This window comes from Micropterus salmoides, unplaced genomic scaffold (assembly GCF_014851395.1).
Source record: "Micropterus salmoides isolate LMB-PRFRI ecotype aquatic unplaced genomic scaffold, ASM1485139v1 Ms_hic_scaffold_7, whole genome shotgun sequence".
NCBI lineage: Eukaryota > Metazoa > Chordata > Actinopteri > Centrarchiformes > Centrarchidae > Micropterus > Micropterus salmoides.
In genome coordinates this window covers 28,797,916-28,810,764 of record NW_024044459.1, presented here as the reverse complement: position 1 = coordinate 28,810,764, position 12,849 = coordinate 28,797,916, and the positions used below count along the sequence as shown (strand labels likewise).

Sequence of the window (12,849 nt, the reverse complement as noted above, 5' to 3'; positions counted from 1 at the left end):
TGCTGCTTCCCACGGTTCATTATTAGTTCAATTTGAACAAACTGATTTCTGTATTGATTTTTGTGTGATGATATCACTGAATCAGCAGTATTCGATCTGTAGATATGTGGTAAAGCTGTCTGTTTTGTTCACATTAAAAGAAAGTATACCTTACTTGTGACAAAAATGGGGTTTAAGATTTACACCTGTTTTGTCAGCAGCAGTGCTTAGGGGCTATATCTTTTCTGTTGTTGTGGTTTGTTCATTTGGAACACAGTACCTTGTATATTTTCCTGTCATGATGTGTGATTGTATTTCATCCACAAGGTGTTTTGTCAACAGTGTGCTCTCTGTGGGATGCTGAACGCTCTACTGCCTTAGAAAGACTTGCACTCCAGCAAGGAGACTGTGTGAAAGAAAGTGTGTGTTAATAGCGTGGTGTGTGTGTGTGTGTGTGTGTGTGTGTGTGTGTGTATGTGTGTGTGTGTGTGTGTGTGTGTGTGTGTGTGTGTGTTAGAACAAACAACAGCATAAAGACAGTATGGTGGTAAATCACTATAAAACTGAGGCTCTCCAGCCCTCTTATTGTGAGGACTAGTCATTTATTTAACACTCAAATATGGTCCTGGGCTGTTTGGGGAGAATACATCAACCGGCACACAAGAGTCCACACAAAGAGCGGCACACTTCAACAGACAAAGAGCGAAAAGAGAGAGGGCAAGCGGCTTTTTTTCTCCTTCAGATGAAGTGTTGTTTGTTCAGGGTGGGTGCAGGGCACCAATTGGGACGGATGGACGGAGGGAGGGGACTGATGGATGAACGGAGTGAGGGGGGGTTAAGAGATGAATGGTTATTACACAGTGAATCGATGCACAAACGGAGGGTGTCTGTGGGTGATAGGGGGGAAAGGAGGGGGATACACGGGGGGGTGTAAAAGATCTTTTGTGAAGACTGTGAGTTAATCACTTGAGCGGCACACGCCAGTTCTATGGGAGCACATGTTGTACACTGGCTCCCCTGGGTGGAGCGGAGGTCCCGAAACGCACACACACACACACACAGTTGAATTTGCATGTCAGTTATGCAAAGCTGGGTACAGACCGACTAGAAAAGCAGAAGACCCTCCCCCTCCACAGAACAGTTAGCGAACCCTCTGGCCCTGGTCATATGTGTGCAGTTTGCATTTGCTGCTGGTTTATTCAAGTGCATACACACAAACAGACATACACACGTCTGCCTGTTCAGTTTCTTCAGGACTGGATAGATGACTCTGCAGGGGCCTTGCTAGAGATGGATGCTTAGTTTGACCTGGCAGTAAGTAAAATCTATTGTTTCATTACTTCAGTCTCATGTCAGTGGTAGATGCTAATATCTGAGAGTGACAGTGAAGGCTGGAGTTTAGATTTAGTGGCAGGCATCCAGGCACAGTGGAATAGAGGCAGTCATGTCAGAGACTGTTTACATCAGTGGCACAGGGGACTGCTTTGCTTCGTACTATTGCTTCTACAAATTTAACATCACATAACATTACTCAACAGTAGCTGTTTACTTTGTATAATATATTATGAATTCCATCCCGAATGAAACAGAAAATCAAAACTGAAGCTGTGCTGGAAGACTTCCAACTGTCTATGTGATCCTTTCACGATTAGAACGCTTCTTACAATTCAGGATTATCTTTCTGTTCCTGTATTCAACTGAAATAGACAATGAATGTCAGCCTTTTATTCTACCATAGCAACCGCTGAAACTTTATTTCTTTCTTCAGTATGCATGCTACTCTGTCTCACTTGCTGTCTGTCTGTGATGCTCCTATTATTCTCCTCATTGTGAAACATCTATTTTGTACATCTCATCTTGCTTATCAGTGTTTTCTGGGCAATGAAAAGTGACAGCCTTGATCAGCTCTCCCGCATTCATTCAGCATTTCCCTATTTAAGCATGCCCCTCAAACACCTCAGGAGAATGACACTGACAGCCATGTGGATCCTTATAAACACCACCTTGTAACCAATAATTATGGATTAGCCTCAAGCCAAATAGGTACACTAATATGTGTCTTACGGCAGGCCATTTGTGCCATGCTTTGTTGGTGTGGTGATTATGAAATGCTTAAAGGCTGAGGACCAGGTGGTTAGGGGAGCCCACAGGCCTGATCAGATGGAACACTTTACTAATAAGTCACTACTGAAACGACTTTTCCCCTGTGAGTTAGAGATCATGAGTAGCAGCATCTGGGGTCTGGTTGTCTTTTAAAGGGAGGTGGGTACAATGAAAAGACAGCTTCACTAGTACCTATGAATAAATGTTCTTGTATGAGAATGTTAAAAACACAACTCCATTCATATTCTGTGTGTTTATTCCAATCTTTATTTCATAATCCAGCCAATCACATAATTAAAGCTTAATAATTTTGTGTCTGTCTGTTCAAGTTCAACAGAAATTATGAAATGGTTGTATAGTGTTATTCAGATGGCAGCACCAGCTAAGTGTTGAGTAGGCAGTGAATAGCCTAATTGCCAGTTTGTTTAGAGGAAGGGCACCCAAAGGGTTATTTGTCAAATTCAACGGCTGAGCCATAAATCTAGATGCACAAAGCCAGGCAGAGTGCCAAGATGGACTGTTTTTTTCAGTGTTTTGCAAATATGAACACACCTGCTTCAACACTGCATGTCTGGACTGAACAGGAAATAATACAATCGCACAACACTAGAGAACTGAATCATCAGAGAAAACAATGACATGGCTTTGTCCTTTCATGAACATCTTCTGTTTAATGATCTGTAGCTATATTCTCTGGGTTTTACCCCTTTCTTATCTTGCAGATGAAGCCACTGACAGTGATTCTCTGTGGTCATGAGTTGTGTCTTCCCTTCACTTCTGTGTAACTTGACCATCTGGACTTCAGCCCCACCATCCCCTCACCTATGCCTGCAGGACCATGGGTAGTGTCAGCAGCCTTGTCAATGGCAACAGCCTCAACAGCAAACACTGCAAAGCATCTGACTATAGGTTAAAAAAGGGTGCAAATTATCATAGAAAGAGTGGAGGTTGCAGCCTTGATGGGTTACTTAAGTGTGGCTTTACTCAGGGCTCCTCGTCCAACACGCATCCCTCTAAAGGCCTGTACCACTCCCGTTCGGGACGAAGTGAAGATTTCTTTTACATCAAGGTAAGCTAATTTTCACATCAAGGAAAGCAATCAGATGGGATCAAACAATATGGTTTTAATTACTAAGAAGTATATTGTATATATATTACACTGCACTTATACAATAAATAGTATAAAATACGTATCCTGTTCCATTCAAGGTCAGCCATAAACCGAGGTCAATGCACCACAGAGGAGGATCAATGGAAGATCATCCAAGTGAAAAGAACAGCCAACAACAACCAAAACTGCTGTTTAAGTCAGGAAAAATTATTGAGAAGGTGAGCAAAATGCCCATTATTTCTTCTTTCATGCAACTCTTAAGCTCACTAATTAACATGTTATATATGATTGTACAAAAAACAAAGTATATAAACAACAATTAAATTTTTTTTATGCAGATGTAGGGTAACATGGGGTAAGACACCCACCCACGAGGATTCTAACAAAAAACACAAAATGTCACGTTTTTTTTCTCAACATCACAGTTTTTGAAGTTATTTTATCAAAACCATTCTGACCTAAGTTCATGTAATTTTTTTGTCATTTAAAATAAGCTGTATTTGTGTTCCATTTATATATATATATGTATATTTACATTAAGGGGAGATTTAAGACAAGTTATGCAATTGTTTAGAGAGAAAGATTTTTATAGTTTTTGGTTAAAGTGGTAAAATGCTAGATTAGTATGTTTGGGGTAGCCGTGCCCCTTTATGGTTGATTGTTTGTAAGTTAGATGTTATTAAGGCACTGGATAGTCCCTTTAGCTAACTAGCAACTTCACTATTAGGAAGTCTGAGGTAAAATTCTGAGGTTATAAGTTCACATATGCTCACATTGCTCAATTTGTCAACTGTAGGTATTTTACTTTATATTATGTTACCCTAAGCATGGCCATGTCCAAGATACAAAAAAAAAAACTATAAAATATTATTTTGTGTAAATAAATTGACATTGAGCTTAGCGGGGCGTCTTATGCCACACTACCCTAATTATGACCGCAGCTAATCTCACATACAACTGAACCCATCAGTCTTATATAATTTGTGCACATGATTGTATGCTCAAGGACCTCTTGTGGCTGTGGTGATTCACAATTTTTGAAAACCCTACTTTATTGACTGAGCCTATCATTTATAAATGATCATAAAGCTTAGTCAACTTTTCAGCAGTATTCGCCATTTTATGATATGCACAACAACATAGCAAAAGCCATTTCCGACATTCAGCTAGGCTAAAAACAAGGCTTACATAGGCTGTTGCAGGCCACATTTTGGGTTTTGTTGTGCACTGACATCCATGGAAAAGTTTGGTCTCATCTTGAACATGAGCATCTCCATATTAATTCCATACCTGATAATGTTATGATCCACCAAAGTGAATAAATCTTCGTTTGTTATCTACGCTGCCATCTTGACTGTAAGGGAGCCGGTAGGGAAAATTGGGGGTCTTCTTTGTGTGAGGGGAGAGGAAGGTAGGGAGGGGTTTTATTTTGTAAGGTGTGTTACAATAATGTGTTCTGAATAAATAACAAAATGTTAAAAATAAATCCTAAAGTTTGGACTTATTGTCCTATTATTGTTTCCGTATTAAGTTTAAACAGTAATGCAAACCCAGGATGCTCAGTTACAACATTTTAACACTATTCAATGAATATTAGAGAAAACTGACTATACTATACAAACTCTTGTTATCTACTATTATCTATCTACTATTAAAAACTTTGTATACATCCATATAAGAAAACTTACACTATATTACACATATACATGCATAAATGCTGGACACACAGCCTGCACTGCACTCCCTGATCCCCACCCACATATCCCCAGACACACCTGGCGGAGAACTGCATTCTATTGAGCACACTTTTCGAGTTAGCCCTGTTTCTAGGCTTTACGCTAAGCTAAGCTAACGGGCTGCGTGTGGTAGCTTGATATTTAGGGTGTAGACATGATAGTGGTATCAATCTTCTCATCTAACTCTAGGCAAGAAAGCATAAAAGTGTATTTCCCAAAATGTGAAACGATTCCTTTAAGAATATTAGATTTAGATATTAATTGAGATTCTGATGTCCATTTTCATAGCTTTGTTTTTTACTTGACTGGAGCCGTTGCTATAGTTATTCTAAAAACCTTTAAGAAGTCATACTGCATAACATGAGCAGCAGACTTTGAAAACCTCACAGCCAAGTTGAGGATAAAACATGCACAGCAGGTAGTTTAATTGGTAGCAGCCATTCCTCATAACCTGCATTGAACCTTCCCAGTTTATTAATCACCCCCTCCCAGATTAATGACCTAAGAATGCCTTGATCTTCTCAGAGAAGTCATTTCTGTGCCAAGAATATGTAGGCAAACTTAGTCTCTTTCAATAGGTCTTTATTCCTCAGGGGCGAGAGGGGGGAGAAAGGAGAGGAATAGGAAGCAGCTTTAAAAGAGACAGAGCAGGGAATAAGAGAGAAAGGAGAGAGAGATCAGGGGCCAAAGAGAGTTTGAGGGATAGAAAGAGAGAAAAATAACTAGAAAAGGCATTCCAGTCATGAAGTCAGTGAGAAGGAATGCTGAGCTCACAAGCTTTACCTCTTACACTTCAGCAGTAGCTCATATTATTAATATCACAGAGAAGAGCTATTCATCTTCCCTTGGACAGCACATGGGGGAGAGATGTGGGATACAGAGGGGAGGAGAGGAGGACAGAAAGGAGGGGAGGTATTGTACTATTTGTGATGTTCTTGGACAGCACAGATGGGGCATGTGGAGTATAAGTTCATCTTTGAAATTAGTTTTCTCTTCTATGACAGTCCAGTGAATTTTACTTGCAACTACTGTTGTGTGGCTTTTAAGACAGCCAGCTTGTAGTGAAGCAATTCTGCACGCTTCAGTGACTTTATTTCTAATATGAAAAGACATGATTTGGGGGAAAAATCAATCCCTTTCATTTGTACAGCATGTGACAGTATTTTTCTCTGTTAAAGACAGTTATTATGATTTACAGGTTTCAGAATGTGACCCGTCCTTGGCTTCTTGTGCTCTCTGTGACAGTACAAGAGGACTTGCTTTTTGCCATACTGTCAGCTAAGAGGAGCCACTGAATATAAAAAAACAAAAATAGGGAAGTGCACTCCTGACTGTGTGTCATTTCATTCTTTCAGACCTCTGCTGAGAAGTCACTGGTCCGTTCCACTGCCTTCAAGCCAGTGATTCCCAGGAGTACATCCTCCACAGAGACAGGCCACAACAGCCTGGACCACATCCTTTGTCCTCTGGAGAAAGCAAAGAGTCCAGACATTAGACACAAGCAAGATACCTTATCAGGTCTTTATATTATAGAGATAGCTATGGCCTTAAATTAGATTATTCAGGTTGACAGACAAATTACCTTAAAATAAAATGTCATCTATTTTCCTTTCAGGGACTCTCTCCGACTCCGGACGCAACTCTATGTCTAGCCTGCCCACCCACAGCACCAGCGGCAGCCTAAGTGCTTCTGCAGGCCCTGTCACTCAAAGTGATGGCAGCTCAGCTCCCGCAAACAGCCTCAGCAAGGGAGCACAACCCAATTTCCCTCCATGGGTCAATGGGAATAGTGCTAACCTAGACGGTAGCTACAGGGCTGGTTTAAACAGTGGGGGACTGGCATCTAAGGCTAATGGCTCCCCACTTTCTGCAGATGAGCCAAGCCCTCTCTCTGAAACTGCAGGTGGGATTCGATCCCCTATTACTACAGATGAGTCACTAATTGAACGTTTGGAACAAAGGCTGCTGCAGAGAGAGACTGAACTGCAGGAGCTACAGGTACTAAGCTGTCACGTTACAAAAAAAAGCTCTTAATCAAGATCAGTAATTAGACTGTACAACATGACAAATTCTTATTGAGATGTCTTCACCTTGCAATAGGTGACTTTTGAGGAGAAGGAAACAGACACCTGCCAACTGTTTGAGGAGAGACAAAGGTACTGTACTGAGGAGATGGATGGACTGAAGCAGCGATGCTCCACAAAGCTTCGACAAGTGTCCGAAATGGCTGCAAAAACCCAGCAAGCACTCCAGCTGCAGGTCAGCCAGCTCCAGGTCAGCCCACCTCCATTTATTTTTCCTGTTGTCTCAATTTCTGGTTCGTCATCATCCCACCAACCCTGCTCCCTTTCCAGTGAAACATTTAAGATATAGTATTTTACCTTAATTTCATTTAAGAAATTAAAGTATTAGTAGATGCATAGAAATTCCACACACTGCACACTTGCATGAATAGGTGAAATAAAATTTAAAAAACTCTTGCACAGGCCGAGAAGGAGAGGCTTCAGGAGGATGTCTCAAAGCTTACCCGAGAAAAAGATCTTGTTGAGCTCAGACTGAGATCTTATGAGAGAGAGAGCACACTGCTCACTCCGACACTCGAGGAAACTCAATGGGAGGTGAGTCATGAGTCATGTGTGATATCTGTTGGGTTTGAAACCTTGCAGCACACACCTTGAAGGCTGCTGATGAGGTGTGGGAACATAATGTTCTTCCATCACTAAAGGAAAAATCCACCATATCATGTTTAATAAGAAACACAAATCCATCATAAAAGAGTCAGATAGACCAACTTCTCCATTCACATTTTCCTCAGTAGTTCACAATGTTGCCTTTAATCGGGAGGATTATGTACTTTTTCTTGAATCTAAAACTTCCCGCTTTGCTATCACTGTAGTCCTCCTCACCCATAGGTATATTGTCCCAAGCCACAGAGTTCGTTCACAAGATGTGTGAAATGAACTTATCAATTAAACAAATATCTGTGTAATGTTAAAGGATCAAAGTGATGAACCCATAGAGAACTATCACCAACTTTGCAGTTCTCTGGGAGGGAACTTTCAGCTCTCTTTTTTTTTTTTTTTTTACTGTAAGCAACCTTACTGTTTTTTGTTCAGTCTCAACACTCTCATCAGACCAGTTTCCAGTCATTTTTAGCAAACCAGCTCTGATAAACCAACTGTTTGTTACCTGCCCAACACAGTGTTTCCCAACCATTTTCTCTGAGCTTTCTTTATCGAAAATGCAAAAAAAAAAACATGTTCATTGTAGTTGTAAAATGTACATGATGCTGGATGGAGGGAAATATATCAAAATGAAAATAACAGAACATCATAAACAGTGAAAGGGTATCCAACGGTTCATTGTTCCTTGAACTACCAGCGTGTGGTCCATATCACACCCAACATCACTCATGACTGGTTCACCTTCATTATTGTTTCTGTCCAAATGTAGGTGTGCCAGAAGACAGGGGAGATCTCACTTTTGAAGCAGCAACTGAGAGACTGCCAGGCGGACGTCAGCCACAAGCTAAACGAGATAGTAAGCCTCAGGGTTTCACTGAAGGAAAACACAGCGAAGATGGAGATGCTCGAGAAACAGAATAAAGACCACGAGGGCAAACTCCACTCTCGCACCGTAGAGGTTGAGGTTAGTCTGTTGATGACTGATTCACTGACAATTCATTGCATAATGGTTTTCAAATAAGGACGCGTGAATAAGATTCCCACACAGTGCTTATCATATAAAAGCCCTTTTAGATAGGAAGGATACCTGTTATTATGTGCTACACTCAACTGTGACCTTACTCAACTGTGTTAGTGATGTCCATGTTCCAGCAGATTTATATAATCTGAGCTTATTTGACACTTCATTAGACCTGTTATATCACTCATAAAAGTCTTCTTAATTACAGCCTTTGTCTGAATATTTTACATTTTAAATTCAGGTGTGCCAAAATGAACTCCAGCGCAAGAAGAATGAGGCTGGTTTGCTGAGGGAGAAAGTAGGCAAACTGGAGACAGACATTCAGGAAATGAAACAGGATCTGGCCATGGCAAAAGAGCAGAGGGTGCAGCACAGTTTGCAACTTGAGGCCCATACCCAGACTCAGGTCTCGGAAAGACCAATCCAAGGCTCAGACTCCCCTGCTCAGGGCCAGGGGGAGGAGAACAGTGGACACATCTCCACAGAATTATTCCAGAGGGAGGTGGAAAGACTGAAGCGGCAACTTAGGGAGGAGAAGGATGCACACGAGAGGCTGGCCAGCAGCTTCGAGCGGGAGAGGCAAACATGGAACAAGGAGAAAGACAGGGTCATCAAGTACCAGAAGCAGCTACAGATCAACTACTTGCAAATGCACAAGAAAAACCAGGACCTGGAGAGGATCCTGAAGGAGCTGACCGCTGAACTGGAGAACCGGACAGAGCTGGGCATAGACATCAACTACAGCTCAGGGTTACAAACATATGACGATGTTATTGCCACAGAGATTTGATGGGAAGCACTCACACACATTCAGTAAAAGTGAACTGATTGTTTTTTCACCACAGCTATTTATGATATTATAACACCGGGAGATTCACTGCTAATTAGTGTTTTACACAGTATTTGGTTATTTAATATAATGTGCATGAGCCAATAATTGTATAGCAACAATACAACTGAAAATAGCTTTTTGTGACTACTTTTAGTATTTGTTTAAAACTAAATATTAAGTTATTGAATGTTCAAATGACAATATTTTTTTTTTTACCATGCTGTCAAACAGGATCACTCATCGTTCAAATCATGCACAATTTTGTACTGTAAACTCCATTTATTAGTTGTTAATGGATGCAGGCCAGACAATAGCTGATTTATCTGTTTCATTGTAAATATCTGATGGTAACACATGATAAGCATGATTATGCCTTAACATCTGTCCCTCCCAGCATGGAAAATAGCAGTGATATATCATCTATCATCATCCACTTTGCCCTGTGTATCCACGTAACTGTGTGCTCCCACTCTGTCCATTCTTAAGGGGACTGCGCACAGAAAATTTAAACCATTTCAAAACAAGGCACATATCTATTTACATATCTGTTTTTCACTTCAAAATACATGTTAAAATAATTTTATCCTGTCATGCATTTTCATCCTTAAGAACTTCAAAACATTTCAGTGATTTATTTCGCAAGGCAGTGCCATTGCGTGTGTCAATTCAGGTACCATATCGTTTCCACTCATACAATAACATCACTCCACTGAACAGATATTGATATATGAAACTATTTTTTTTCTTTATGAACACAAACATCTGAAATGGGTTCACTGTAGTTCAGAATGACTGTGTTGATGAAATCTCACAGTTGTCATCTAATTACTTAATTTAATTTTCTATGGCTCCATCTAAACTTGAGCCGAAATTAACACTTTGGACCAATGGACTAGGTCACTGGATTGTCTGAGCAAGCAAACCTTATACCTGAATGATGCATGGAAAGTTTATTACACTACCAATATGTTAATTCCTGATACAGAAATGCACATAATACAGTGTAGACCACTTCTGACAGATACGAATGGCAAATGCTAATGTTTGGATTCACCTTCTGTGTGTGTTTAGAGAGAGAGAGAAAGACATTAAAGGGGGTTGGATATAATACAATTAAAGCAAATATTTTAAGAGAAACACTAAGGGGAAAAGGGGGTGATCTTCCAGTAATGTCTATCTCTGTCCCTACATTGTTCATCTAACTTTGTGAGAGTTAGCTGGCACTGTTCCACTCAGAGACAAACAATCCTTCCTAGCAGCCCTGGACATTTGGCTCTACTATTTTGGAGCTATTCCACTTCCCACAAGGGCAAAGTAGATTGTGAAGCAAAAGTTTACTACTCGACCCACTCAATACTCAGGAGCTCACATCAACTATCAGGCAGAAATATATGCACACACTACGCTCAAGAATGTGTGGTAATCTTTGTAATGAGGCTGCTTGAGATTACTCAGCTACCCACCATTACATTACATTACCGCAGCAGGTCAGGAGAGATTTGGTGCCAGACAGACTAAGTGGAATGCTAAGGTGAGGTGCTGTAACCAGGGGCACTCAAACTCAAGTGACTGATAAGTGTTTTACAGCCCTTACTCTCGGCCTTAGCACAGAAAAGTGGTCGAATAGGGAGGCAGCATAAGGACAGTTGATACTAAAGCTGTGGTACTGGTGAAAATTTCTTTGAATTCGATCTACAAAACCAACAAAGAGCAACTTGCACACCCTGGGAACAAAAGCCTCAGTGAAACAGACGGTATGCTGAGATAGAATTGGAAATTAGTATCAACAAACAAGCTAGGGTGCAAACATGGATGATTTAAATAGCAGCAAATGTTTGTCTTTTTTGCATCAGTGCTCTTTTTAACACCTTTGCCAACTTAATTTGTGTATTCAAAAATGCTGTTTATCTAAAAAAAAAAATCAACAAACATATTATTGGATTATTCTGTGTTATGTTTTTGTTTAATGATTACAAAAACTGTCCTTTAATGCACTCCATGTTGAAAGGTAATATGGTTGAATAGTTTTGATTAAGAACACCACACCACAATAGACAATACTGCATAAAACAAATTTTTGTCAAACACTTGTTACTATTTATTACACAACTTCACAAGCACATGCTGGATTTAGAAATAAATATGAATGCTGTTGATATATATTCAAAGCTGTCAACTGCACTCTTTGTCAATCCCTCATTATGATTCTCCATCCTTCTTGGACTTAAATAATGAGAAGATTGTTTTCCTCTGCAGTCTAATCATCTAATTTCTGCCTTTATAGTGTTTCCTTCCCCATGCAGCAGCTCTTTCCAGCTCTGCGCCTGTCATAACTAAGCTGATTGGACCAAATCAAAAATGAAATCAAATTAAGGCCCATTGTCAATGCGCATGGCTCCGTCACTAACATGAAAGGAGGACCACACAGAAGAGATAGCTAGAAATTCGAAGTCACTGGGCTGACATGAAAGAAAATATCAGAGCTGGGTGGGTGAGGGGATTTCTTACTCAAAATAACCATATAAGAAACATCACATACAGAATGATTGTATCCTTTCTGCAATGCTCTCATTTGCTTTATGCAATATGTATACGGCCATTTCACATGTACTTTTACAGCAGAATAGATTTTTAGATCTATTTTAATGGCACATGATGACAATTACAAGCATTATGTTTTAGCTTTCAATATTCATCCTTTTCATAAGATGATGATGTTTAAATATGGCATTGGTAACACTTTACAATAAAAGGACACAACATTTTGAGTAGTTAGCAGGGAACAAAAGAGGAACAAATGAGGAACTAACTGCAAGTGTACCATTAGTTAATGAGAAAACACCATAATCAAATTTTATAGAGTATCTAATAATTGGTTAACGACTAGTTAATTAAGAAACAAGTGGGGAACAAATAGTAGGGAAGAAATTCCCTAATAATTCCTAATAGCGGACTATATAGCAGATAATTATGCTTTATTAGAGAACAGACTGGGAGATCTTATATTAATGAATTTTTAGGTAATGATTAGTTCATCAATGTCTGTGAATCGATCATACTGATCACTTGCATCATGAGTCGTTGCTGATTAACTTAATTAATGATGAAGTAATGATTCAGTAACCACCCAGTATGATGCACCACTTTACTTTAGGGGGTCACAAAAAGAGTAGGCAATCATAACATAATGATGAAGTAATGAAGGATCACATAGTAACTGCTCAGTATTATGTGTCACTTTACTTGGGGAGCACAAAAACTGTAACTAATGTTTATGTAATTAGTAATGAAGGAGTAGTTACGCTTACTAGTTGTGTGCCGTTCACCGTTCATTCATGAATAATCACGTTGTTTCTGTTGCTGATTCATTAATCGCTTGTATC

The 12,849-nt window shown here is 39.8% G+C and overlaps 1 protein-coding gene across 4 annotated transcripts in view; it reads left to right on the top strand.

Annotated features, from left to right (window-relative positions):
- The window catches only part of lzts1 (leucine zipper, putative tumor suppressor 1), a 33,952-nt gene extending 22,318 nt beyond the window's left edge, over window positions 1–11,634 (top strand). For 2 of the 4 annotated variants that reach the window (XM_038703506.1, XM_038703504.1), the window contains exons 2-9: window positions 2,805–3,151; window positions 3,292–3,411; window positions 6,285–6,447; window positions 6,545–6,927; window positions 7,030–7,203; window positions 7,416–7,547; window positions 8,383–8,577; window positions 8,876–11,634. In XM_038703506.1, the coding sequence (XP_038559434.1) occupies window positions 2,921–3,151; window positions 3,292–3,411; window positions 6,285–6,447; window positions 6,545–6,927; window positions 7,030–7,203; window positions 7,416–7,547; window positions 8,383–8,577; window positions 8,876–9,424 (1,947 nt within the window). In that variant the 5' untranslated portion in view covers window positions 2,805–2,920 and the 3' untranslated portion in view covers window positions 9,425–11,634. Of the gene's footprint in view, window positions 1–1,136; window positions 1,294–2,766; window positions 3,152–3,291; window positions 3,412–6,284; window positions 6,448–6,544; window positions 6,928–7,029; window positions 7,204–7,415; window positions 7,548–8,382; window positions 8,578–8,875 lie in introns of those variants that run through there. The other 2 variants (XM_038703505.1, XM_038703507.1) reach the window with 2 other exon arrangements.
- The last annotated feature ends 1,215 nt before the right edge of the window (window positions 11,635–12,849 follow it).